We start from the raw sequence: 25,660 nt of genomic DNA on the forward strand, positions 1-25,660 counted from the left end.
TCTCTTGGAAGCCTATTCCAGAGCTTAACTAACCTTACAGAGTTGGAAAGTATTCCTTAATATCTAACCTAAATCTCCCTTGCTGTAGATTAAGTCCATTACTTCTTGTCTTACCTTCACTGGACATGGAGAACAGCTGATCTTCCTCCACTTTATAACTGCCCTTATCAGGTCTCCTCTCAGTCTTCTTTTTTCAAGACTAAACATGCCCAGTTTTTTTAAAACTTATCTCCATAAGTCAAGTTTTCTAAATCTTTTATCATTTTTGTTGCTCTCTTCCAAACTCTCTCCAATTCATCCATGTCCTTCCTAAAGCATAGCACCCAGAACTGGACACAGTACTCCCGCTAAGGCCTCGCCAGTGTCGGGTAAAGCAGGAAAATTACCTCCCATGTCTTACATAAAACACTGCTGTTAATAAACCCCAGAATATTCTTAGTATTTTTTTTTGCAGCTGTAGCACATTGTTGACTCTTATTCAATCTGCGAGCTACTAGAACCTCCAGATCCAACACTTTTCCAGTTATTCCCCATTTTGCAGCTGTGCATTTCATTTTTCCTTCTTCAGAAAAGCACTTTGCACTTATCTTTATTGGATTTCATCTTATTTCATCTCCAAGTTGTCAAGGTTTTTTTTTTGAATTCTAATCCTGTCCTCCAAAGTGCTTCCAACACCTCCCAGCTTGTCATCTGCAAATTTTATAAGCACACTCTCCACTCCATTATCCAAGTCACTAATGAAAAGATTGAATAGTATTGATCCCTGCGGGACACCACTAGATGCAACTTCCCAGTTTGACAGCAAAACCCTGATAAAATATGCTCTGAGTATGGTCTTTCAACCAGTTGTGCACTCATCTTATAATAATTTCATCTAAACCTTATGAGAATGTCATGTGGGACTATGTCAAAAGGCTTATTAAAAACAACATCTACTGCTTCCCCGCTATCCGCTAGGCCAGTAATCTTGTCAAAGAAGGAAATTAGGTTGGTTTGGCATGATTTGTTCTTGACAAATCCAGGCTGGCTACTCCTTATAGCTCTATTATCCTGTAGGTGCTTACAAACTGAATGTTTAATAACTTGTTCCAGTATCTTTCCAGGTATTGAAGTTAGGTTGACTCATCTATAATTCTCTGGGTCCTTTGTTGCCCCTTTTAAAGACAGGCAGTAGGTTTGCCCTTCTCCAGTCTTCTGGGATGTCACGCATCCTCCATGAGTTCTTGAAGCTAATTGCTAATGGTTCTGAGATTGCTTCAGCTAGTTCCTTACATACGCTAGCCTGCATTTCATCAGGCCCTGCCAACTTGAATAAATTTATCTAAATATTCTTATGCCTGCTTCTTTCCCTGTTTTGTGCTCCTTCTCCCTTGTTAATATTAATTGGGTGGAGTATCTGGTCACCACTAACCCTTTTAGTGACGACTAAAGCAAAACAGGCATTAGACATCTCAGCCTTCTTGATATCGTCAGTTATTAGCTCTGTTTCCCCATTAAACGGTGCACTCACACTTTCCTTTGTCTTCCTCTAGCTCCTAGTGCATTTGAAGAACCTCTTCTTATTGCCTCTTACATCCCTTGCTAGGCGTAACTCACTCCGTGCTTTAGCCTTTCTGATTTTGTCCCTACATGCTTATGCTACTCTTCTGTATTCCTTCTTAGCAATTCGTCCAGATTTCCACTTTTTTTTTTTTCAGGTCATTACAGAGCTCCTGATGCAGCCATAGTGGTCACTTCTTATTCTTCCTATTGGGACAGTCGGCAGTTGTGTGTTTAATATGGTCTCCTTGAGAAACGGCCAGCTCTCCTGCACTCCTTTATCCCTTCTATTTTCTTCCCATGGGATGTTACCTACCAGTTCTGACTTTGTTAAAGTCTGCTTTTCTTAAGTCCATTGTTCTTAATCTGCAGTTCTCACTCCTTCCTTTCCCTAGGATCATGAAATCTGTCATTGCACGATCACTTTCACCCAAATTGCCATCCAACCAGGGGTGCTGGAACAATTTTTATAGTGCGGGTGCGGAGAGCCAAACTGTAAAACTCTGTATATAATGGAAACCACTTCAAGACGGAAGGTGCTGCAGCACCCCCCGCACCGCTAGTTCCAGCACCTATGCAGCCAACTTCAGATTCGTAACCAATTCTTCTCTGTTGGTCAGAATCAAGCCTAAAATGGCTGTCCACCTGGTTACTTCCTCCACTTTCTGAAACAAAAAGTTGTTCCCAAAGCACTCAAAGAACTTATGGGACGTTTTGTGTTTTGCCATATTATTTTTCCAACAAATGTCTGGATAGTTCAAGACCCTCATGACCACATACTATTTTTTCCTACCGGACCCAAGCCTTAGTCAATGCACAGAATGGATGGTGCTCACTTAATGAGCAGCCATTCAATATTTTAAATTTCTCCTCGCTGTTCAATGTGTGATCTCAGGCCTTATTTATTTCACACTATGCAAACTCTGTTCTAAAAACAGAATTATTAATTTCTTCATGGGCTTCACTATGGTGCTCTTTACTATATTATCAGAGTGTTTCACAAATACTAATGAATTTATTTTTATAATACTCTTGTGAGATGAGGGTGCAGCATTATCCTCATTTTACAGATGGGGAACTAAAGCACAGAGAGATTAAGGTAAAAGCATTCATTAATTTTGAGTATCCAATTTGAGATGCATAAAACCTGATTTTTCAGAGTTCAATGCATTATACAGCAATGTTCAAAGCACAGCTCTCATTGACTTCAGCTGCAACTGTGAGTGTTTAGCAAATCAGCCCCTACTTCTCAGCAAATCAGATACTGTAGTCTTTTTTCCCTTTTTTTTTTTTAAACAGTTGGTCATGATGCAATTTGATTAGCATCACAGAGGCACTCTGTGGCAGACACAGGGACAGACTCCAGTTCCCCAGGGCAGCACTCAGCTGCCTTAACCATGAGACCCTTCTTCCTTTTCCTGCAATCCCTTCCTTCATTTATTCCACCTCTTCCAACTTCTTCAACAAATAAGGCACGGGTCCTATAGGCAACATCTCCTCCAATACGCAACCTGGCACAATGACTATCCATTGTCTTTCTCAGTAACAATTCACAATCATTCTATGACTCTCTCTTGTCATCATGGACTAGGAAAAGAAAGCAAAAATGACTCTATAGCCTGGAGATTAGGGCATTCACCAGAGAGGAGGGAGACCCAAGTTCAAGTCCTGGCTCTAGTGACTAATTATTTATAAAAAAGTAGAACAGCTTCACGAGATGAGAGAAAGCCCCATATCAAAATATCCCATAGACCAGTAGCTTGGGCACTCCCCTGCAATGTGGGAGACTCAGATCCCTCCTTCTCATCAGGTAGAGGGGGGAACTGAATCCAGGTTTCCCGTATCCTAAGTGAGTGCCCTGACAAATGGGCCACAGTGTAAAAGGGAAGTACCACCATCAGCACCTGTTCCTGAATCCTTTCCTTTGCTTTTGTCAAACTGTCTGAAAGTCTAAATAAAGTTTTCAGATCAAAACAAAATGTTTCAACATTACCAAAATGTTATAACTTCTTCAATTTGGTTGAAACTATTTGGCAAATTAGACACAAATTTGTGAACAGTTCTGGTCAACCAGAAACTGCAACTATTCATCTGAAAAACGTCACACAGCTCTAGTTATAACTGACCAGTTGAGAAACACTGATCCCGCTTTATGTGGATATTACTTGGGTAACATGTTGTGGATTTTTTTTGCACAAAACCTTAAATTTCTGGAGGTGGCTTTTCTCTACTACTGCCCTGAAGATCACCCTTTAATACAAACCAACATTAAATACATATGCAAATAAAATCAGAACAATAAATGTTCTAAAGTCAGATTTTAATTTACAAAGTAATTCCTACATTGGGTTACCTGACAAGTGTGTAGCATCCTGGCTCTGAGCACACAGCTGGAAAATAGTGAACAATAAGTCTTCGGAAGATGGCATCAGTAAGCACCCTTTAACTGAGCTGAAAAAGTTAGAGGCTACGTCACATATGAATGATACTGATGGTTCAGTATTTCCAGCTTCAGAAAGATCCTTAGCTTTTGAAAGAGCTGCTTGAAGTTTATCAATAATTCTTTCAACATAAATTTCACCAATCAAGGACTCTATTTAAAAAAAAAAAGACTTTATGATTACTGTGTGACAAGTAAGATCCGACGGAAGCCATCAGATGCTATAAACAGTCTTTGCCTGTCTTTCCAGATTCACTAATATTGAAAGCAAGATGAAGGGGAGTTCTGCTTTAATTTTGTATGTGCTATAGCTTGATTCATTTCACTCTAGTCAAACATGTCCTAGCTCAGTGGTCCCCAACCTTTTTCATCTGGCAGGTGCCAGACGAAGGACCATGGTGGCAGTCGAGTATCCGCCGAAATGCCGCTGAAATTTGGCAGCATTTCGGTGGCGACACCTCTGCATGATGCCGCTTGTGGCGGATGCTCGACCACCGGCCAGGACGCAGGCACATTTAGATGCCCCCATGGGTGCCATGGCACCCGCGTGCACTGCATTGGGGACCCCTGTTCTAGCTCTTCAACACCTGATGGAACACACCCAACATATTCTGGGTAGTTTGTTATACAAGCATTTTGCACAAAATGAATGGTATACGTGCAGCAATACCTCCAGTTCCATAGCCATCCACTGAAATGCCTGACACTGACTCATGATAGGGCAAACATTCAATCCTGAAGCAGTGCATTAGGACTTTGAAGCCGGCAAGTCTGAATGACTTCTTTTCTGTGAGCAAGTTTCTGACACCCTCCTCTGGGACCCAACAGCAAAACACAATGGTATTATGAAGATCTATCTATTCTATAGTATGCATTCATCTGACTGGTGCATCTCTTGGGAAATTATGAACCACTTCTTGGGCATCAAAAAAGAATCCAGCCTTCAAATAAACTAGGGAACATTACTGCAAGCATTTTAATAAATACTAGCAAGCTAAACAAAATGATAGCACTACAAATACATTGACTTTAAAATTGGGTAATACACCAGAATATGAAATTCATTAATACCAAGGTGTATATCACACTTGCCACACAAGAGAAGCAATAGCTGGAACAGGCAGTTACTCACAAAGGTGTACCATATATCTCTCAGTGAATGTGCCCCAAATAAGGAGACTGAGGACTTATAAATTGTTTCTACTGTCTGAGATCAGAGGGTTCAGATGTAGATCCATAACGCTTCTGATTTGACACTACTTTCTGAACAGTAAACTTCAGATGGTATGGTCTATTCTGCAGTCAATCATTTAGTAAATCCAATTTTTGCATTAAAGAATTATACAATGAGAGAAATGGAAAATCTAAAAAGAAACAAGATTAACACTAATCCTGTTAACAGATACATGGAAATGGAAACATATCAAGTCGCTACTCCAGGTTAGTTTTAATGAAATTAAAAGGCCATAATATACTAGCTAAGGTAAATATAAACAGAGAAGCAGCAAGATATTACAAAATGTGATATGGCGAAAAACCTCAAGAAGTTCTTCCCCCCGCCAAGTAGCAATTCACCTACCATTTTTAACATGCTGTGATAATACCAAGCTCAAGAGGGTCCATCTTTCTGAACAGTACAATTCCAATGAGGTTGTTGTGGTTTTCAAACCCTTATAGCACAGATCATCTGCTAGTATTACAAGCTTCTCCCCTAGTACGTCACCTTTCAGCCACTCAGAGACTAATGAATGTTTCACTGAGTCCGAGCACGCCTGAATTACAAGAAAACAACTATTTTTGCAAGGTTAATAACTTTAAGGAGATAGGATTAGTATGTATTAGTCTTTAGAGAAAATACTTCATTCCTATACATTAATGCCAAGTTATAAAGTCAGCGTTTTTCCAGAAACTAATGCCAAATTATATACTGGCAGAAAAATTATGCTACGTGATGAGCCAATAATTATAAATAATAAAAAATAAAAAACAGGAAGGAATTTTAAAGTGTGAGGTATCCATAAGTGAGGAGGGATGACACTGATACTGGGCATCAAGAGATCTGGGTTCAGTTCCCAGCTCTGCTACCAACTTCACATATCACTTCAGGCAAGACACAGATTTCTCTGTGCTTCTGTTCCCTATCTGTAAAAATGGGGATAATACTACTTTACTTCATAGGACTGTTGCAAGAATGAATGTATTAATGTTTCTCAGCTGCTCAGATAATATGGTGATAAATGCTATACAAATGCCTATAAAGTAAAATAAGTTGGTCCTAATTAGCCAGTATTTCTGGGTTTCCAAATAGTGGTTGAATTTACACATCATGCATTCTAAAGTATATATGCACAGTGTGATGCTGTTTTGTCGAGAATAAATGGCTCAGGGGAATGGAAGTCTATATAACACATGCCACCCAACTGACCACATTAGAGACTTCTATATATGAGTGGACAAGGAGCCCCTCTACATCAGAGATGAGACATGCTGAAGATGGAAGTTTATAATACAGGCAATGCGCTGCCTCTGTCAGTGGTTTTCAAATTTTTGTATTGGTGACCACTTTCACACAGCAGGCTTCTGAGTGTGACGTCCTTCCCATATAAATTAAAAACAGGGAGAAAGGGATAATTTAATTTAATGGGGGCTCAGGGCTGTCAGCAACTCCAGTTTGAGAACCCCTGAAGAAGTGCTTCAGTTTCTAATGCTACCTACCATGGGCTTGTGAGAGAAGTGCTATATTTAAGTTATACTAAAACAGCACTGTTTCAAATTTAATTATAACTAGATTTTCAAACTGTGAAAATCAGACTAGTTTGTAGTTAGATTTAACTAACTGAAATCCTATCACTTAAAGATTGGAAAGTATCCAAAAGTATGCATGCAAAATAAGAATAAAATTCCCAAAGAAGATACCTTTTGAATTACTTGTAGGAAAATACTCCATTTCAGATCCATCTAGAGGAAAACCAAACAAATAAAAATATAGTTAATAAAATATATTCCATTAGGATAAGAAAGCTTAATGCAATCTCTATTTATTGTCCAATTTTAATTTCTGAAAAGGATGTGTAGAAGTTGTAAAGCCTTAGTAGTGAACATAGGTTACTCTCATAATTATGATTATTTAGCAGCCAATAATCAATGAAAGAAATTATAATTGCCCAATTTAATGGCAACCTAAGTTTCTCCTGTCAACTAGATCAAAATGGGTAGAAGTGACTGTGGTTAAGAGAAAGGCTACAGGTTAATACTATAAAACATATTGTATGAAGATGGTAATTTAGGAACAAAAATCTTCAGATGTATTCATTATTTTCAGTACAGTATATTTATGTCAAGTGAAAGGGATAAACATATTAATGTCATAACACCGTTCCTAGTATTCTAATTCCAAACTCTCTTAATTCCATCTTCCCTTTGTCATATTTATCCCAAACAAATATGTTAGTTATTCTGAGTCAGAATACATTTTCCAGATCCAAAATAACTATTATTCCCACTGCCAGTTGTAGCCCACAAATCAGGACAGTCATTATATAAATTCTTCGATTTGCAAAGTAAAAAAGAAAGCCTTACCTTAGTTAAGTCATCAAGAATATTTTTGCGCTCTGTATTATTGTTACAACACCTAAGGACACTATACAAAATATCAACCAGAAAATCTGTCTCTTTCCTCCAGTCTTCTTTCAACCAAACTATTAAATTCTGATGCAAAAACCGTACTGATGGATTTTCATGCTGAAGTTTTACAACTTCCTGGGATTCAGTCTGAGCAGCACTCACATCATTTTCCTGCTCTAACAGCACTTGAAAAACTCTGTTAGAAGGGAAGGAGTTGAGCAAAGCAGAGAGAAACTTTAAGTGCCGATCAGACTTCTGTTCACTGATATACACAATACTCAGTTCAGCAAGGCTACAGACTAAATCTTCTAAAGGTTCTTTCCTTAGAAACAAAATATGTGGTGGATCAGTCAGTATTTCAGATTCACCATTATTTGTGACTTCAGCAGGCTTCCCATTCTCTGTGTTTATTTCAGATTTATTCTCATCTGTAAATCTGATTTTTATGGTTCTTCTTTTGCTTGGTTTCATAGAGTTCTCTGGGCTCTGCAGAATTTGTAGCATACAGGATATAGCAACCAAAGACTTCTCATCAGCATCTGCTGCATCAACATGGAGTACATACATTTTTGAGAGACTGTCCCAGAAATTCGACAAGAGTCTCCGGAAAGTTTCAGCTGTGCCATCATCATTTAAGATTTCTGTCTTTGCTTCCCAGGAGCTCAGTGTTTCTGCTATTTGGTAAAACAATGGACCAATTTGTAACCTGGTCTCTTTAAGCATAGCTTCAATGAGAGGAATTAACTACAAACAGAAATGCAAGAAAGTTTTAGTAACTAAATGTTTACATAACTGGATAATAGTTTTAATACTGACAATCTCAGGAAGCTCTGCAAAATGAAGTGTTTAACATCTATTAAATATCAACTTAACAGCAATCCTGAAAACAGAATTAGCAAAACGTCTAACCCACCTAACCTCTTCTATTAAACATTTACAAACCCCTATCCATTACATTTATGCTTTATTGTTAAAGACATTGAGGTTTCATACAATAATTCCGCACTCTGTCAGAGGGTTTGGTTTTATGGGAAGGAGGATATAAAAACACAGCTAAAGTTATTTTTCCTTAGATTTTCTGGGTTTTTTTTTAATTGGTGAATAAATTTGCATTGAAGGGTTTCACAGTTTTGTTCAAGTTAAAATTGTGAAATTGCAAAACTGAGAACAAGAACTTTTAAAATATTTATATAATATATACCTGATCACATATAAGCATCTGCTGAATTTGTTTTTGTTCATCTTCTTCACCTAAATTCTGTAGCACGGCAAATCGTAAACACTCCATAAATGCAGATATAATTGCAGAACACTCTGAATGGCTAGCTATGGCTCGCTCACTTGACAACCTAAATACATGTAAATCAGGAGACATAAAAAGAAATAATCATTGTTCCTTGATTACAATCTGATTACAGTGCTTTAATGTAATACCATAGGTGCTGTTCATTTGAGGAAAAAGAGATAAGAAACTCTATAAGTGACCTCAAAATAAAAATTCAGGAAAACAAGCTCTACATAACACAACTAGAAACATGGGCACCTAAGCATGCTGCTCTTTAGCCTAGTTTACTTATTCATAAAAATACAATTAAAGATGAAACACATTTGTGACTCAACAGACAAATGCAGCCTCTACTATTTAATTGAATCTAAAGTTTTAAATGCACCCAATATAGTGTCACTTTTTAAACCTATGCTTTTTGTGTGCAGTCTTGAAGAGAGAAAAGGACAAGGGATCACAGCACGAAGGAGGAGACAGGCAGACAGTTTACAGAATTCAGTTTCTGATATCTACATATTTTAAGTATCAGAGGGGTAGCCATGTTAGTCTGGATCTGTAAAAAGCAACAGAGTCCCGTGGCACCTTACGGACTAACAGACGTACTGGAGCATAAGCTTTCGTGGGTGAATACCCACTTCATCGCATGCATGCGTCTGATGAAGTGGGTATTCACCCAAGAATGCTTATGCTCCAATACGTCTGTTAGTCTGTAAGGTGCCACAGGACTCTATGTTGCTTTTTACATCTTTTAAAATGCTTTAAGTAATGTAACCGTCTTCTGATTTGTTTCCAAACATAAATAATTATTATAATAAATATTTCATCTAATACGAATTTGTGGCACATACCCTTGAATTATTGAGCTGAAAAAAGTTCTGTAAAAGTCCAGCTTTGGTTCTGTAATGCCATGAGGTACCTTGCTAATCAATGGCAAGAGATTAGGATATATAACGGTAGCTAGACCTCGTCCGCCTTCTCGAAGTACTATCCATAGTTTTGGCAGAACTCCTTTTTTGGCATTTACATGACTCCAACAGTCCTACGGAAAGAAATAATTACAGGAATAAACTAAACCAGACTTAGTTGGTTTGGAAGAGCTCTTAGGTGGGTCATCTAGTCTAGCTCCCTACACTGCAGTAAGAGCAAGCTATCACCAAATCTAAATGGCCCTGAGTATTTTTAAAACTCGTTTTCTCTCTAAATGTTTCCATTTAAATTAGTGAATTTTAAGGTTTAGCAGACTTCAGAACAAAATCTTGTTTTAACACAGTGGAGATCTTCTGGGTAATCAACTTAAATCAAGAAGGTTTTGTCTTGAGTGATCTTTTGACTCATAATATTGCTTTGTAAAATAGCTTACTATAATATATTGCTACATTTATGACAGTCCCAAGTTTAACTCACCACCTCCAAAAAACAGGTATTAGGTCTCATAAAGAGTCACTACGGTTATAAATATTAGTATTTTGCAGTGAGTTCTAAATTATGAACTGAGACAAATCAATTATATGTACCGTATATACTCGTTCAGAAGCCGTATACTTTTGGTAAAAAAGCGACACATCAAAGAGTGGGGATCCGCTTATAAATGGGTCTATGCCAAAATTTATGATTTTAAACTCTATGGAATCATTGAATTGAATATCTAATACACTGTCGTTTTGTTTACCTGGAGCATCTGCAGTAATGGTGCCTCTCAGCTCCCTGTGGCGATGGTTCGCCATTCCCAGCCAATGGGAGCTCCCATTGGCTGGGAACGACAAACCATGGCCACTGGGAGCTGAGGGGCTCCAGGCCTGCAGATGCTCCGGGTAAACAAAATTTCCCGATCCGCCAGTGGCTTACCCTGATGGGCTGGGAGCCAAAGTTTTCCAGCCCCTGAAATATAGGATCGGCTTATGAAAGGGTCATACAGTTCTTGCTATTTTTACTCATCCACCTTGGGGGGTCAGCTTATAAACGAATGGGCTAATGAACAAGTATATATGGTATATATTTTTATTAAACCAACTTTCTACTGGTGAGCAAGACAAGTTTTCGAGCTTACACAGAGCTCTTCTTCAGCTATGGGAAACTTACTCGGGGCTTCTCTTCATGTACAGTGCTGCATCTGCACTGCTTTGGCACTTCAGTGAAGACGCTCCTATGCCAATGGAAGAGCTTCTCCTGTTGGCGTAGTTAATCCACCTCTCCGAGAAGCAGTAACTATGTTGATGGGAGAAGCTCTGCTATTGACATAGCACTGTCTACACAGGAGATTAGGTCTACCCCTGAGTGATGTAGTTATACTGACACAGATCTCTAGTTTCGAACTGGCTTCAGAGTGTCACAGTTAAATACAAGGTGGAACAGATTGTTTAGCATAAGTAGTTAATGCACATTTCAATGGACCATTCAAAGTAAAGTGACCCATTAACATCCTTCCAGTCACAGGGAAGAAAGGGCGGGAGGGAGTGGGAAGTAGCTGGGGGGGGGAGGAGGCAGGCGGATTGTTAGTGGGTTATAGATTGTTGTAATAAGCCCTAAATCCAGTGTCTCTATTCAGTCCATGCTTGTGCTGATGAGCTTGGAGAGGCTGGAAGGCTGTTTGAAGGACAGAAGAAGTAGATCACATCGTGGAATGGGCCACTCAAATACCCTGAGAGAACCTGCTTCAATACAGAAATAAAACCCCCTCCAACTGCACACACCTATTTGTCACCCACCACTCCCCACTGGAACCCATATAGAGTATCATCAAACAACTACAACCCATACTTTCCTGAATCCCCTCTTCTGGCTCTCAAACAAGCCCCCAACCTCTACAAGCTCATTATCAGAACCAAGTTCCCCACAGATCAGGACACACCAACTCAAAGCGGCACTAGAACCTGCCAGAACAACAGATGCAAAACCTGAAGACAAATCTCCATTGTTACAATGATCAATACCCCCTATAACACACCTTTAAAGATCCATGAGTCCTACATATGGCTATCACAATATTGGTGTACCTCATCCAGTGCACTAAATGCCCCACTAGGAACTATGTGGGTGAAACCAGGCAGACACTACGCTCTCAAATAAGCTCACACAAGAAAATGATAAAAGACAAAACCCCCACATCATCTGTGAGTGAACACTTTTCACAAAGCAAATCTGACCTCTCAGTCCTCATCCTCAAAAAAATCCTGCACAACACTTTCAAAAGATGAGCCTGGGAGCTTACATTCATAATTTTGCTAGACACCAAAAATCATGGACTGAATAGACTGTATGTATGGCTTATTAAAACAATCTATAACCAACCAACAATTCCCCCAGTTGCTTTTCCCCCTGCCTTCCTTCTCCCATCGGTTTAGTAGCATCTTCACTGAAGTGTAGACCAGCCCTGAGTAAGTTTCCCAGACCTGAAGAAGAGCTCTGTGTAAGCTCGAAAGCTTTTCTCTCACCAATAGACGTTGGTCCAATAAAAGATATTACCTTACCCACCTTGCCTCTCTAATAACTTGGGATGAAAACAGCTACAACAACACTGCATATAAGTTAAATTTTGAATGAAAGCCACAGGGCACAAAAAACATTTTAGGGGAAAAAACATCGTCAAAGTTACATTTATTATTTGTACTGATCATATATGAAGTAAACAGAAGGCTGATTTTCATACATGATTATAGGTCATACTGTACCAACAATTACAAGATACATCAAACACCAATTACAAAAAGGACACTATGGAATTACTAAATGAATTTCCATTGACTTCAATGAAACCAGGATTTTATCCGAGGAGTGGAGTGGCTACAGTATCAGGCTCTAACTAAACAGTGAATAAAGAACAACTTGCACATCATTTTTTATAAATTCTAATAAATAATTCAACAGAGAAATATTTGTATTTTTAAAAGCTAGTTTATATACTTATGAAGTTCTTAAATGTCACAACTTCAGTTTAATTTCACGCTAAATTCCTGTCTGCTTTTCAGAGATGGCGGACACAGACAATTTTTATTTACTTTTAATGGAGCTGTGAGTGCAGAGTACCTCTGAAAATCAGGTCCTTATAGTTGGGGGGCTGGGGGGGGTACTTAGTACTTTGCAGTACTAAGGGGTTCACAGTGATTACTTTATTTTAAACTGATGACACCTTCTGCTTAACCCCAAAGCAAGGACACTGGTATGATATGAAAGGTTAAGTCTGACATATTTGAACAGACCACTAGGCTCTGACTTATAAAGAAAAGAAGTTCTCATTCAGTTTCCTGCATTACCTCAATGGTAACAAGGATGTAAAGCACAGCTTCCCAAAGAGCTGGACACACCACTGCATCACTGTCATCAATACTGAGAAGAACTGTGGGACAAACTCTTGGTGCTTCAACTTTCATTGATTCAGGAAGGAGCTGACAGAAAGTAGAAATTAACTCAAAAAATGCTGAGCGAACCTAAAGTAAGCCACAAAAACAAAATATTTCAGTAACTATGGATTACAATATTTATTCACTTCTACAAATCAAAGGTCTGATTTCCCCATGCTTGTTAATTACATACTGTGATTTATTTTAAAAAGAAATGGTATATCAACGTAGGCATGTCTGAAATACTACTTTTAGCACACGCAAAAATCAAAACAACAAATTTTCAGTTAGTGCATAGACCTGTAAAAAAATTTAAAAATAGGGACATTAAGTGACAAAAGTTAATAGACCATATACTGGAAGAGACGATTATTTTTTTTTTAAAAGTACAACATTATGCAGAATGCTTATCTTCCTTTTATGGAGTATCTTTTATCCACAAGCATTCCGAAATGCTTTGACATACTAAATGAATCATTTTATCCAAAACTGAAATGCAATGTTGTAGTTGTTCTGAACTGATAAACACAAACAACAATCTTTGGCAGAATAAAGGTCAATCAAATAATTTAGAAAATTACCCGCCTAAATGTATCCATAAGTTTACGGAGCTTGCTTCTTTAACAAGAATTTTAAAGGGCTGTATTTCAGGCACAAATTCCAAATAAGTAGATGCCTACCTCAAAGGAACAAATTGGAAGAGATTTTTCGGACACTTGTTTGCTTTTAGCAGGGCCAATATGTCTTGCGATTGGAAGACTGTTTTAAACGCAGTTGGGCAAGGCATCTAGTTCTTTTTTTCTTCCACAATATTGGGGATGGCTTAGTGCCCTAAGTTTTCAAGTGTTGCTTTTGTAGAAAAAGCCTTTTAAAGTAAAGATGGTATAAAAAGGTTCAGATACCTGAGGTACGCTGTGCTTGCCATATTTCCAAAATTTGTTCTGAGATTGAAGAGATACTAGCTTTTCTTCCAGTGAATGAATCTCATCCTTTGGCAACATGCAAAGCAACTTCTTTAAAGCTAACAAGGAACATGTCAGAATTCGAAAGTATTTGGCTTCTCTTTCTTCCTCCGGTACAGTTCTCAGGTAAAAAACAAAAACAAGTTTAAAGCATTAATTAAAAACTAGCAAAATGTGTATATTCATATTCGTTAATGGGCTTCTCATATGATTTGGTAAGAAAATCCTAGGATTCTTCCTAGAGATTGCAGCAGTGTGTATACAACTACACTAAACACGTTTACGTTGTGAAATTCTAGCTAAAACAGTATTTTCAGAAGTTCATTTTCCTCTTCTTCTGTTGTCTCCTCCTTGTGTCAAGTGATTCTGCCCTCCAGCTACTCAATGATACACATGAATCAGATAGTAATACTTACTAGACAATGGGTAAAAATTTCAGAAGTGAATTAGGAATTTTGATGCTTAAATCTCATTGAAAGTCAACAGAATTTAGACACTTGGGTTTTTAGGTGCTTCTGAAAATTTTAGCCAACACCACCATCATTGCTGCTGCTTGGCTTTGTTTCCCCACAACAACACAGGGTTAAGTGTGCTGCTAGCCCAGAAGCACAGTTCATGAAAGATTCCCGAGCACAGTTGCCATCCATGGAAGCCTACTGAAATACAGGCTGGTGCGGCAGTCTAGTTATACAGGCTTGATGTGAAGTATAGAAAAAGGCACTTTCCTAGAAAAAACAATATTTTCTATAGAATTGCATAAGGCATAATATGTCTTCACTATAATGTACTTTTTATTTTCTGCAAAAATCTACAATTTGTTCCCTTGTGAAATACATTTTACATCTACTTTTAAACTATAAATTTGTACGTAAAAAAACATACTGTGGGTCACTGAGCGTATCAGGTGTTTCTTTCAGAAGGTGATCTTGTAGAATCTAGATAAAATAAACGACAACATATTTTTCATTGGTGAAAGTTAACCACAAGCTAAAAGTTAGTCTTGTGAGAGTAAGCACTAAATAATGAAGCTTCAACACCCCTCTGATGCAAGCAGCTAGTTATTAGGCACATTTTACAAATGAGGAAACAAAGGTAAAGACAGTTGAATTGACCAACCCAGGTCATATGAGACAATGGCAGAGTCAGGGTCAGAACTTTGGTTTCCTGACTCCTAGTCCCATGATCTGACCCCAGTTAGACCATACAGCCACTGTTCAGACAGCAAGTAGTCCCGTACCTCCAGAATTAAAAAAAACAAACAAAACCAAAACCAAAAACAAACCAACTCCATATCAAGGCTTTGTAATCACAAACCATCAGCCTTGTAATCTAATTTTTCCCTACTTCAAATGGCTCTGTTCCAGACATAGATTTCCTAGTGTAGATACATCTTGCACAGCACAAGGTACAACCACGCTTTCAGAAATTGGTCCAGTCTACTACTGCAGTTAAACCAGTTCAGCTAACATTTTGCCACCATCTGTTGCCAGTGACGGGTAAGTACTGTTTGGAACACACTTGGTGACTGAGCATCGTCTGCTGTGCATATGGAAATGCATAGCAAAGAAATCATTTCCTATATATCCACATAGCTCTACAGACCCATGCAGCCTCAGTGTGTATGAAAAATTAAGGGAGATATAGTGGAATGTATCGTCATCTCAATCTCCATTAGCATTAATAGGAATTTCAGTTAAGAAGAGACTATACCTTTCTGAATGCAAATACAAAGAATGCATGAGTTAACATTTGCAAGAAAAAAACCCTTCTCTCTTCATTAACGGATGACAACTACTTGCATAAAGCTTTAAGGACATAGTATTCTATAAACTCACATTCAGAATTTCTTCTTTACAAAATGCTACGGCTTCAGGTTGTTTACTTGAAGGGAAAGCTGTCTCAAATGCCACTTTAGCTGCCGATGCTGCAGGGGAGTAAGTATCACACTTAGCAATCAGCCAGTATCCCATGATACTTTTTAAATAAGGAGCCAAGTGTTTCTTTACTTTAAGAATAAGTTGCTCAAAAGCTTGCTGTGTTGCTTCTCGAACACGGCGGTCATGATCCTGTTTTAAAATAAAGATTTTTTAAAAGAAATACATTCACTGATACCAAGAATACCAAAATACAAATTCTTTTGTTCTGCTATCATGTCCCAACTTCCCCAACTCAAAACAAAAAGTTGTCTGTATTGAATTGTATGGTTTCAAATTAAGTCCTTATATCCCAAACCTAAAGGCTTGTATTCACTAATCCTCCATCCTTTTCATCGATGAAATGAAACAATATTAGTCATAAACAATGCAAAACATTTCAGTTAATAATGTGTAGAAGTAAAGTCTTAAGAACTAATAATTGATTTGGGGCATATATCTTCTAACTTTTAGGATTAATTGTTAATCATGCAAGTAATCTTGTTGATTCAGTGACTTTAATGGGACCATTAGCTTGAGTACAGATTGCAGAATCCAATCTTCATCATAGGAATCCCCTTCAATTTCTTAAATAAACTTTCTGTATCAGCAGTATTGTCATCAAAGAGAGTGGGGATGGGAAATACAGGAATCATATCTTAAAACAACTTTGAATCATGTATGACAGGAGAAGTGAGTTTGAGAATTTCTGTGATTTTTTTAAATGCTCGAATACAGACAAGAAAGACAAACCACTCTCAGTACAATTTTGTTCAGAGCATATTTGTCTCTTTAGTTTAACCACCAAGGCTATATTACACTTTGCTTAGAACAGTTCTATTGATTAAGGTGCATTAGAGACGTTAGTTACACCTCCATAAATGTACACACTACACACCTTCCCAAAGGTTGAATCCTAAAGATTACAAATACTTTGATGTACTATGAATACATTGGAATCCCTAAATGCAGACTATGGTCCTATTTTACCAACATAATCATGAACCGTACATCACTGCAGCATACCACGTAAGGGCTATAATCCCTCTGGATTCCATTAACTACTGGCATAGCATAAGATATACAATATATGACTGTACATCTCTACCTCAAAATAATGCAATCCGATAAAACATGAATTTGGATATAATGCAGTAAAGCATCGCTCGGGGGGACGGAGGGAGGAGCAGGGCTGCGAACTCCAGCGGATCAAAGCAAGTTCGATATAACGCAGTTTCACCTATAATGCGGTAAAAAATTTTGGCTCCCAAGGATAGTGTTATATCGAAGCAGAGGTGTATTTATATTGTATCCATGTCTAGATTTTTCCCTTAATGTTCAAAAAAGGTTAGAACAAGAAAAGGTAAATAGGAAACTGCCTTCAATTAAGAAACTTTTCTCATTAGCATAAAAACATCTGGGAGTCTGCATGAACCATGCATAATTGATTTGTAAATCTCAAGCATTTGTTGGCACTGACATATTAGTAGATTTTTTAAGTTCCATGGCTCCTAATAGGAACACAGGAATTTCTGAAACACATCAGAACAGAGATCCATCTATTTAAGTATCCTACCTCCAATAGTGCCAGATGCTTCAGGGAAATATGCTAGAATTCTTATAAAGGACAATTATGGAGTAACCGATCCACAGGTGAAGTTTCTTCCTAACTCCTGTTGGAGAATTGTTTATGCCCTAAATCATGAGGCTTTATATTCTTTAAATTAATCCTATCTCATAGAATTGTGGATGTTCTCATTGTCCACATACATGCTTATGTAGTCAAAGAGCTTTCTTTTGTTGAAACTTGAAGCTGAAAAACCTGGATAATGTTCATTTAAGGTGCCAGTGATTGAAAGCTTCTATCCATAGAGCAGGCACAGCATAGGCATGAACAATGAAAGCTTCCTCACGTTGCCCTAATGACGTGTCCCAACCACTTAGGACCAAGTGCTTTTTTCTAACAGTTTCTTTTTTTTTCTTTAAACTAGCCAACCCACAAATATATACAATTAGGTGTATCAATCCGATTGCCTTGTGGATTACCATAGAAACTGCCCAGAGCAATTTTATTTGTTGGTTTACTTCTGTCATAATCTAAGTCCTTTAATACTTACAAGTGAGATTTTACAGTAAATTCTTGGCCAGTAAGGAAGAACACCTTTAACAGCTTCTGATTCTCCTTCCTTACACATCGCCCCAAACTCCTGCATAGCCTAAATCAAAATACCAACAGCGTGGAATTAGAAAAATTGCAGGTGAATGTATAATCTTGAAATTTACTAAATTTACCAGCTACTGCCTGATACTGTAATTCTCATGAAACTAGAAATTGGTTCACTTCCTGCAATTGGGTCTAAAAACTCTAGTTAACTGGAGTTACTCTTGCAAATCATCTTTGCATCATAATCAGATGACAGACCTTTCTAAAGGTCTTCCAAAATATCTTAAAACTGCATACAATTAAAATCAAGCTTTTGAGGCACACAAAAAGTATTTCAAAGATGCTAAACAAATTACAGTATGCGCTATGGAATTTGCTAGTGTGAAAGTAAAGTTGACTATTTCAGTAGATTCTTTCTAGCACTTCACACAAAAATATTCCCCTTCCCAAGCAAAATATCAAAAGAACCCTTGCACAAATGAATATTAGAACTAGATGTCTCAAATGTACTCCTGTTACATCCAACTTTGTCACAATTTTTTTTTTTAGATTCTATGGCTTAAACTAGGCCTGCACAACTCATAAAGCGGCGAGGGCTGCATTACTCCAAAGAAAACAGCTGAGGGCCGAAACCCCCCAGCCCCTCCGAAACACTCCCCCCTAGGACCTCCCGGCCCCGCGGAAACACCCGGCCCCAGCACCGCCCAGCCCTGCAGAAACAAACCCTCCTTCCCCAGCGCCACCCCACCAAAACAGCTGTGGGCCAAAAAGGAAGGTTGAGGGTGGGGAGGTGATACTTGATTTTAAATCAACCAGGGGCTCCCAGTTGAAGAGGTGGTTGGGACCTGCCAGGGCAAATTAAAGGGCCTGGGGCTCCGACGGCTGGGGGAACCCAGAGCTCTGCGGGGCTGGGACTGGGATTTAAAGGGCCCAGAGCTCCAAGCCCTTTAAATTCCAGCCCCAGCCCATCTGCTGGAGCCGCGGCCGGATTCAAAGGGCTCTGGGCTGCCTGTAGCCACGGGGAGCCCTGAGCCCTTTAAATCTCAGCCGCCTCCAGGATTCAAAGGGCTCTGGGCTGCCCGTGGCAGTGGGGAGCCCTGAGCTCTTTAAATCTCAGCTGTGGCCGGGAATCTCTGCAGGCAGCCCAGAGCCCTTTGAATCCCGGCCGCGGCTGGGATTTAAAGGGCTCTAGGCTCCCTGGCGCGGTTGGGATTTCAAGGGCTCTGGGCCCCCGGCGGTGCGGGCAGCTGAGAGCCCTATGAATCCCGGCCGCAACTGAGATTTATAGGGCTCCGGGCTCCCTGCCGCTGCGGGCAGCTCAGAGCCTTTTGAATCCCGGCCGCGGCTGAGATTTAAAGAGCTCTGGGCTCCCCGCCGCTGCGGGCAGCTCAGAGCCCTATGAATCCCGGCTGCGGCTGAGATTTAAAGAGCTCTGGGCTCCCCGCCGCTGCAGGCAGCTCAGAGCCTTTTGAATCCCGGCCGCAGCTGAGATTTAAAGAGCTCTGGGCTCCCGGCCACTGCGGGCAGCTCAGAGCCTTTTGAATCCCGGCTGCGGCTGGGATTTAAAGGACTCTGGGCTCCCTGCGGCTGCAGGAAGCCCAGAGCCCTTTGATTCCCCGCCGCGGGCCGCACAGTGAGCCTCCGCGGGCTGGTCATATGTTGTGCAGGCCTAGCTTAAACTATGATCTCACTGAAGTCAATGGGAGTTTATCAATAATGTCAGTGTAAGCAGGATTTCACCCTATAAACTTTCAAGTTATCTTTCTCTTCAAGAATGTTTAAAAAGCAAACTAAGGGATATAGGACATATACTTTTAATTTTGTTATGACATCTCTTTTGGAGAGTTTTCGCAGCACCATTCGAAAATCAGCATCTACAAGGCTGTCTATTTCTTCTGCTCCTTGGACTGCAGGTACATATCCTAGATCACTCTGAGATGTTCCAAAGCCAATAAACCCAGGCACTGTTCCACGTTCCTTGGCAAGGAGCTCTGCAGCTCTGCCACTGCTGGAGGGCTGATATAAATAAGAGAGAGAAGTCAATTAATTATTCATGTCCTTTCAAACCATTTTATTTCTTACTGAAATGTTGGTTTTGTAAACCATTTCCATGCACAGTTTAAATCATCACACTTGAAGAAATGGCCCTGTAGGTTTGTGTCTTATAATTGATTTGCTGCTCCAAGGAAAAAGTTTCACATTATATGCATTATCATTAAGAAATTCTACCAGGGCTTTAAGTAGAGAAATCTGAAAAGGTAATTTTATTTTTCAACCTTAGGATCAATATTTTCACTAATTTCATTATTTTTCACAATATAAAATTAACCCAAAGAGCAAGAAAAGATTTAGGGGAATGGGGAACATCACAATGTCACATGACTTGTTGAATTATTATTGAAAATGATTGCTTTTCTTTAGTTTAGTTTGTCCTCTAACTTGTTCCAGTGAAGATAAACCTGTGCTTATTTTAATCAGTGCCTCCCACTTCTTTAAGGCATTGAGACCAGATGTTCCAAAAAGACTGATTCTTTAAGGTGTTCCGCAGCAGATCTATAGGTCTGTTGAACAATAGGACGGTTGAACAATTAAAAAAATTGATTGCAGTTAATCAGGAGATTAAAAAATATAATTGTGATTAAATCGCAGTTTTAGTCACTCTGTTAAACAACAACAGAATACCATTTATTTAAATACTTTGGATGTTTTCCACATTTTCAAATATATTGATTTTAGTTACAACACAGAATAAAAAATGTACAGTGATCACTTTATAGTATTATTTTTTATTACAAAAGAAATAGTATTTTTCAATTCACCTGATACAAGTACTGTAGTGCAATCGATCATGAAATTGCACCTGACAAATATAGACTGATTTTTTTTTTTTGGTTACATAACTGCACTTTAAAACAAAACAATGTCGAACTCTGGAACCTGCAAGTCCACTCAGTCCTACTTTTTGTTCAGCCAATCACTAAGATAAACAAGTTTGTTTACATTTACGGGAGATAATGCTGCCTGCTTATTTACAATGTCATCTGTTACTGAGAACAGGTGTTTGCATAGAAAGGTAATAGCCGAAGTTACAAGGTATTTACATGCTAGATATCCTAAACATTCATATGCCCCGTCACGTTTCAGCCACCACTCCAGAGGACATGCTTCCACGCTGATGACGGGTTCTGCTTGATAATGATCCAAAACAGTGTGGACTGATGCATGTTTATTTCATCATCATGAGTCAGATGCCACTAGCAGAAGGTTGAGTTTCTTTTTTGATGGTTCCAGTTTTGTAGTTTCTGCATCAAAGTTTTGCTCTTTTAAGACTTCTGATATCATGTTCCACACCCCATCCTTCTCAGATTTTGGAGGGCACTTCAGATTCTTAAACTTTGCGTTGAGTGCTGTAGTTATCTTTAGAAATCTCACATTAGCACCTGCGTTGTGTCAAATCTGCAGTGAAAGTGTTCTTAAATCAAACAACATGTGCTGGGTTCTCATTGAAAACTGCTAGAACATGAAATATATGGCAGAATATGGTAAAACCATAGAGCAAGAGACATATAATTCTCCCCCAAGGAGGTCAGTCACAAATTTAATTAACTCTTTTTTTCTTTTAACAAGGGTCATCAGCTAACACTGTACATTTTGTATTCTGTGTTGTAACTGAAAGCAATATATGTTAAAATGTAGAAAAACATCCAAAAATATGTTTAATACATTTCAGTTGGTATTCTATTATTGTTTAACAGGACAATTAAAACTGTGATGAACCACAACTTTTTTTTAATCAAATTAGTTTATTTTGAGTTAATCACTTGAGTTAACTGCAATTAATTAACAGCCCTAGTTCCAAAGTTTCAGCAAAAGTGTAACAAAGTATCAGTTAACTTTCACAAGTTGTTGGTGTTTTCTTAAAAAAAAACAACACAATAGAAATGTTGTGATCATTAGGCATAAAATTACTACAGACATGGTGGCTAAGCTACACTTGATGTGGCCACCATAACTTCAAACTGAGTAATTTCTGTGACTTTAAAATCTATCCTAATGACGCATTTCCCAGCATTCCTTTGTCTTCCCTAATATAAACATACAGCAGTGTGTACATATTAAAATAAAAACCCCACCCAAACTAAACACTACACTGCACACATAATTCTTCCCCTGGGAAGGGAATTAACAAACCACACATGACAAATGTCACATTACTTCTGGATTCGACTCAGGTCCAGATCCACAGAGGTATTTAGGTAAAGCTCTGTGCAGATACAAAATTTGTATCCACATCTGAACAGCACACATGGTCCACGGATATCCGCAGATGTGCAGTGCTCTAGATATAAAATTTGGATCTGCATCCATTCATAATCCACAAACATGGTCCGTTGATATCTGCTAATATAAAGTGGGTATCTACAGGGCTACAGATATTTGCAGGGCTTTATATCTAGGCTCTGACCTTCCACTGAAATCAGTGGAAGTTAGGAAACTAAGGGTATGGCTACATTTGGAATTTCAAAGCGCTGCCCCGACAGCGCTGCAGGAGCGCTGCCGCGGCAGCACTTTGAAGTGTGAGTGTGGTCGGAGCGGCAGCGCTGGGAGACAGCTCTCCCAGTGCTGCATGTAAACCACATCCTTTACGGGTGTAGCGTGCAGCGCTGGGAGCCGCGCTCCCAGTGCTGCCGCCCTGATTACACTGACGCTTTACAGCGCTGTATCTTGCAGCGCTCAGGGGGGTGTTTTTTCACACCCCTCAGAGCGAAAGTTGCAGCGCTGTAAAGTGTGAGTGTAGCCATGGCCTAAATACCTCTGTGGATCTTGGCCTCAGATACCACGCTGGTGTGGCAGTAGAAGAGCCTATACAAAACAGAAGCTGAAAACTTGTACATTTAAAATAAGTGTTATTACAGGTACTACATTAGTTCAAGACCCGTGCCAATTTGTGATTGCATCTTTCTCTTTGTAAAAGAAGTATCTTACCCACAGCTGTCTGAAAAGGCCTTAACAAGCAACAGAGGAAATGAGGTCATAAGCCCACAGATGTTTATGCACATACTTAACTTTGCATATGATTAGCCCCAATGAAAAGTCACCATCTTATACCAGGCAATCATGCTAGTCCTGCCGACTGTACTAGCAGACAAGAATCCACCTATGGAGATGACAGGGCTCCTGAAGGCAACGCTGCCTTTCAGGATGGTCACATTGCTTGCTGAGTCTCTGCAAGCTGCACCCCCAATTTAAATATAAAACGGGTTTCAACCTGCTTCGTTTTACATGGGTTGGCTGCAGGTCATGGTCCCCAACTGAATTAACAAAAAAGTGAGAACAGGCATACAAATTTGGGTTGCCAATTATTTCCTTCTGGACGATAACAGACTTTAGAGCAATAGTTCTCAACATGAGACATGTGACATCCTCAGGGCCATACATCTAGTAAATATATTGCGTGGCTATATGGCCCATGTACCACATACAGAGCTGCATACACAGCCCACAATGGTAAAGCGGTTGAGAACCACTGCTTTAAATAAAGTATGGCCTGTGAACCTGTGTTACATTTCAGATTGTGGCCAGAAGGGACCTCTGATCTCCTGGCCTCCTAACACAGGCCACAGATTTCCACCACCGACTCCTGCAAAGGAAGGAATTATTCCCTCAAGCATGTAAGCAAGCACTACTGGTGTTTAGATCAGACTACACTAGACATTTTGGGGATGTAGCCATGTTGGCTAAGGAGATTTTTTTTTTTTTGCAGTGCTGGTATATGACCAAAAGCCCTAGCATAGCTGCAGTTGCCTCTGCATAAAAGTGTTTTTGCCAATAGGGTTTATTTCATTGGGGTAATGGGTATGAACGACATCCACAAAAGCACTTCTTTGCCCATATACTATGCATCGCCACTGTCCGGGTTTGCCACTGGTGAACCTTTTCTAGCCCAGCCCTGACCCTGGCAGCTTAGATTGGGCTGGGTAACATCTGCTAGGAAGATCTCCAGTCCCAGGTGAGCAGGAGTGTACCAGCCCCCTGCTCTTCTCTTCCAAAGGCCGATCACCCGCGGGGCAGCCCCCGGGCCCAGTGGCACTCCCAGGCACGCATGCCGCAGGGCTGGGACCCCATGGGCAGACCAGGGGGGCGACACCGCCGCTTTCCTCCCGGGCCTAGACCTCCCCCACCGCACAGGCCGGGGAAGGGGCCAGTCGCCTCCTGCTCCTGGGGGCTGGGAGCGGCCTGGACCCCCGCACGGTGAGCGGCCGCCGGGCGGACTCACCCGCACGTTGCCCTTCGTTCGCTGCTTGTTCTTCCCTCCCATGGCAGCGGCGGCGGCGCAGCAGGAAGCGGCCGGAGTGGGACCCGCAAACAGCCGGGCCGGGGCGGTGCTTGCAGGCCGGGGCGCCTCCCCCCGGCGCGAAGGAGGGTGGGGACCGAGCCATGGCGGGGGGAGGGGAGAGTCCTCTGGCTGCGCCGCCCGCCTCCCCCCCGCTGAGCCCGGAGCCCCCCTCGGGCTGCGCCCCCAGAGCCGCGAAGCCCGTCAGCCCTGGGAGCACCCCCCGCTTTCCCTGCCACAACAACACGCCCCCGCGTCCGGGGAGGCTACCGCGGTCTGGTCGCTTTTCCACCATCGCCAATGCCCGGTACTCGGAAAAACAGGAGTCAGGCCGCCTAAAATTATCAACTGCCTTAAAAATCATGAGTTTGGGTTTTTTTAACAAATAATAAATGTTAGGTTTTTATGTCCCGTCTGGGTTTCATGCCGCTAGGGTACACAGGGTGCCCGTTTTTGCTTTTGTCCTTCATAATGAGGCCAGGGATAGAAATATGTCCTTATTTATTGTAACGAAAATTGAGATTCCCAGGAATTGGGGCTTGAACAAAAAAACAGCACATGCCACAAGATTTGGTAATGCTGCTTTTCTCAGATGTAGAAGTTCCTTCACCAGCATTGCACCTTCCCCAGCTGGCATGCAAGGTACAGGGTGCTAGCTGGGTAATTGCCACTGAGCCAGAGATGGCAGCTTGTCCATGATGCTCCTGTGTGCAGACAGACAGCAGACTCCCATATCTGTCACACTTCATTAAACTGCCCACTTTACAATCCACTATTTGCCCTTCAATACCTTTAAGCCTCCATATAGGGCTTGATCCAAAACTCACTGAAATTAATGAAAGTTCTTCAATTTAAATAGGCCAATTATTATACTAATTTAAATGGAAACCAAAGAGAGAAACCTGAAAGTACATACCATAAAACTTCTAAAGTGTCATGACATAGCCTTTCAGAAGATAAATGAAAGTACTTTAAAAAGGAGTATGCACAAACATGTACATTTTGATGTACGTGAAGTGCTTTTTTTTTTTTTTTTTCAAAAACTAGACACCTTGATATGAT

At 40.1% G+C, this 25,660-nt stretch overlaps 1 protein-coding gene across 2 annotated transcripts in view; it reads right to left on the minus strand.

Moving 5' to 3' along the window:
- The window catches only part of LTN1 (listerin E3 ubiquitin protein ligase 1), a 48,878-nt gene extending 24,227 nt beyond the window's left edge, over positions 1–24,651 (minus strand). For both annotated transcript variants that reach the window (XM_050956052.1, XM_050956058.1), the window contains exons 1-13: positions 24,542–24,651; positions 20,077–20,280; positions 18,218–18,316; positions 16,023–16,253; positions 15,070–15,122; positions 14,128–14,308; positions 13,139–13,312; positions 9,737–9,927; positions 8,805–8,952; positions 7,559–8,347; positions 6,896–6,937; positions 5,559–5,751; positions 3,893–4,132 (exon numbers count right to left, since the gene is read on the minus strand). In XM_050956052.1, coding sequence (XP_050812009.1) covers positions 3,893–4,132; positions 5,559–5,751; positions 6,896–6,937; positions 7,559–8,347; positions 8,805–8,952; positions 9,737–9,927; positions 13,139–13,312; positions 14,128–14,308; positions 15,070–15,122; positions 16,023–16,253; positions 18,218–18,316; positions 20,077–20,280; positions 24,542–24,583 — 2,587 coding nt within the window. In that variant the 5' untranslated portion in view covers positions 24,584–24,651. The remainder of the gene's footprint in view (positions 1–3,892; positions 4,133–5,558; positions 5,752–6,895; positions 6,938–7,558; positions 8,348–8,804; positions 8,953–9,736; positions 9,928–13,138; positions 13,313–14,127; positions 14,309–15,069; positions 15,123–16,022; positions 16,254–18,217; positions 18,317–20,076; positions 20,281–24,541) is intronic.
- Between the last annotated feature and the right edge of the window lie 1,009 nt (positions 24,652–25,660).

Source organism: Gopherus flavomarginatus, chromosome 1 (genome assembly GCF_025201925.1).
Source record: "Gopherus flavomarginatus isolate rGopFla2 chromosome 1, rGopFla2.mat.asm, whole genome shotgun sequence".
NCBI classification, from domain to species: Eukaryota; Metazoa; Chordata; order Testudines; family Testudinidae; genus Gopherus; species Gopherus flavomarginatus.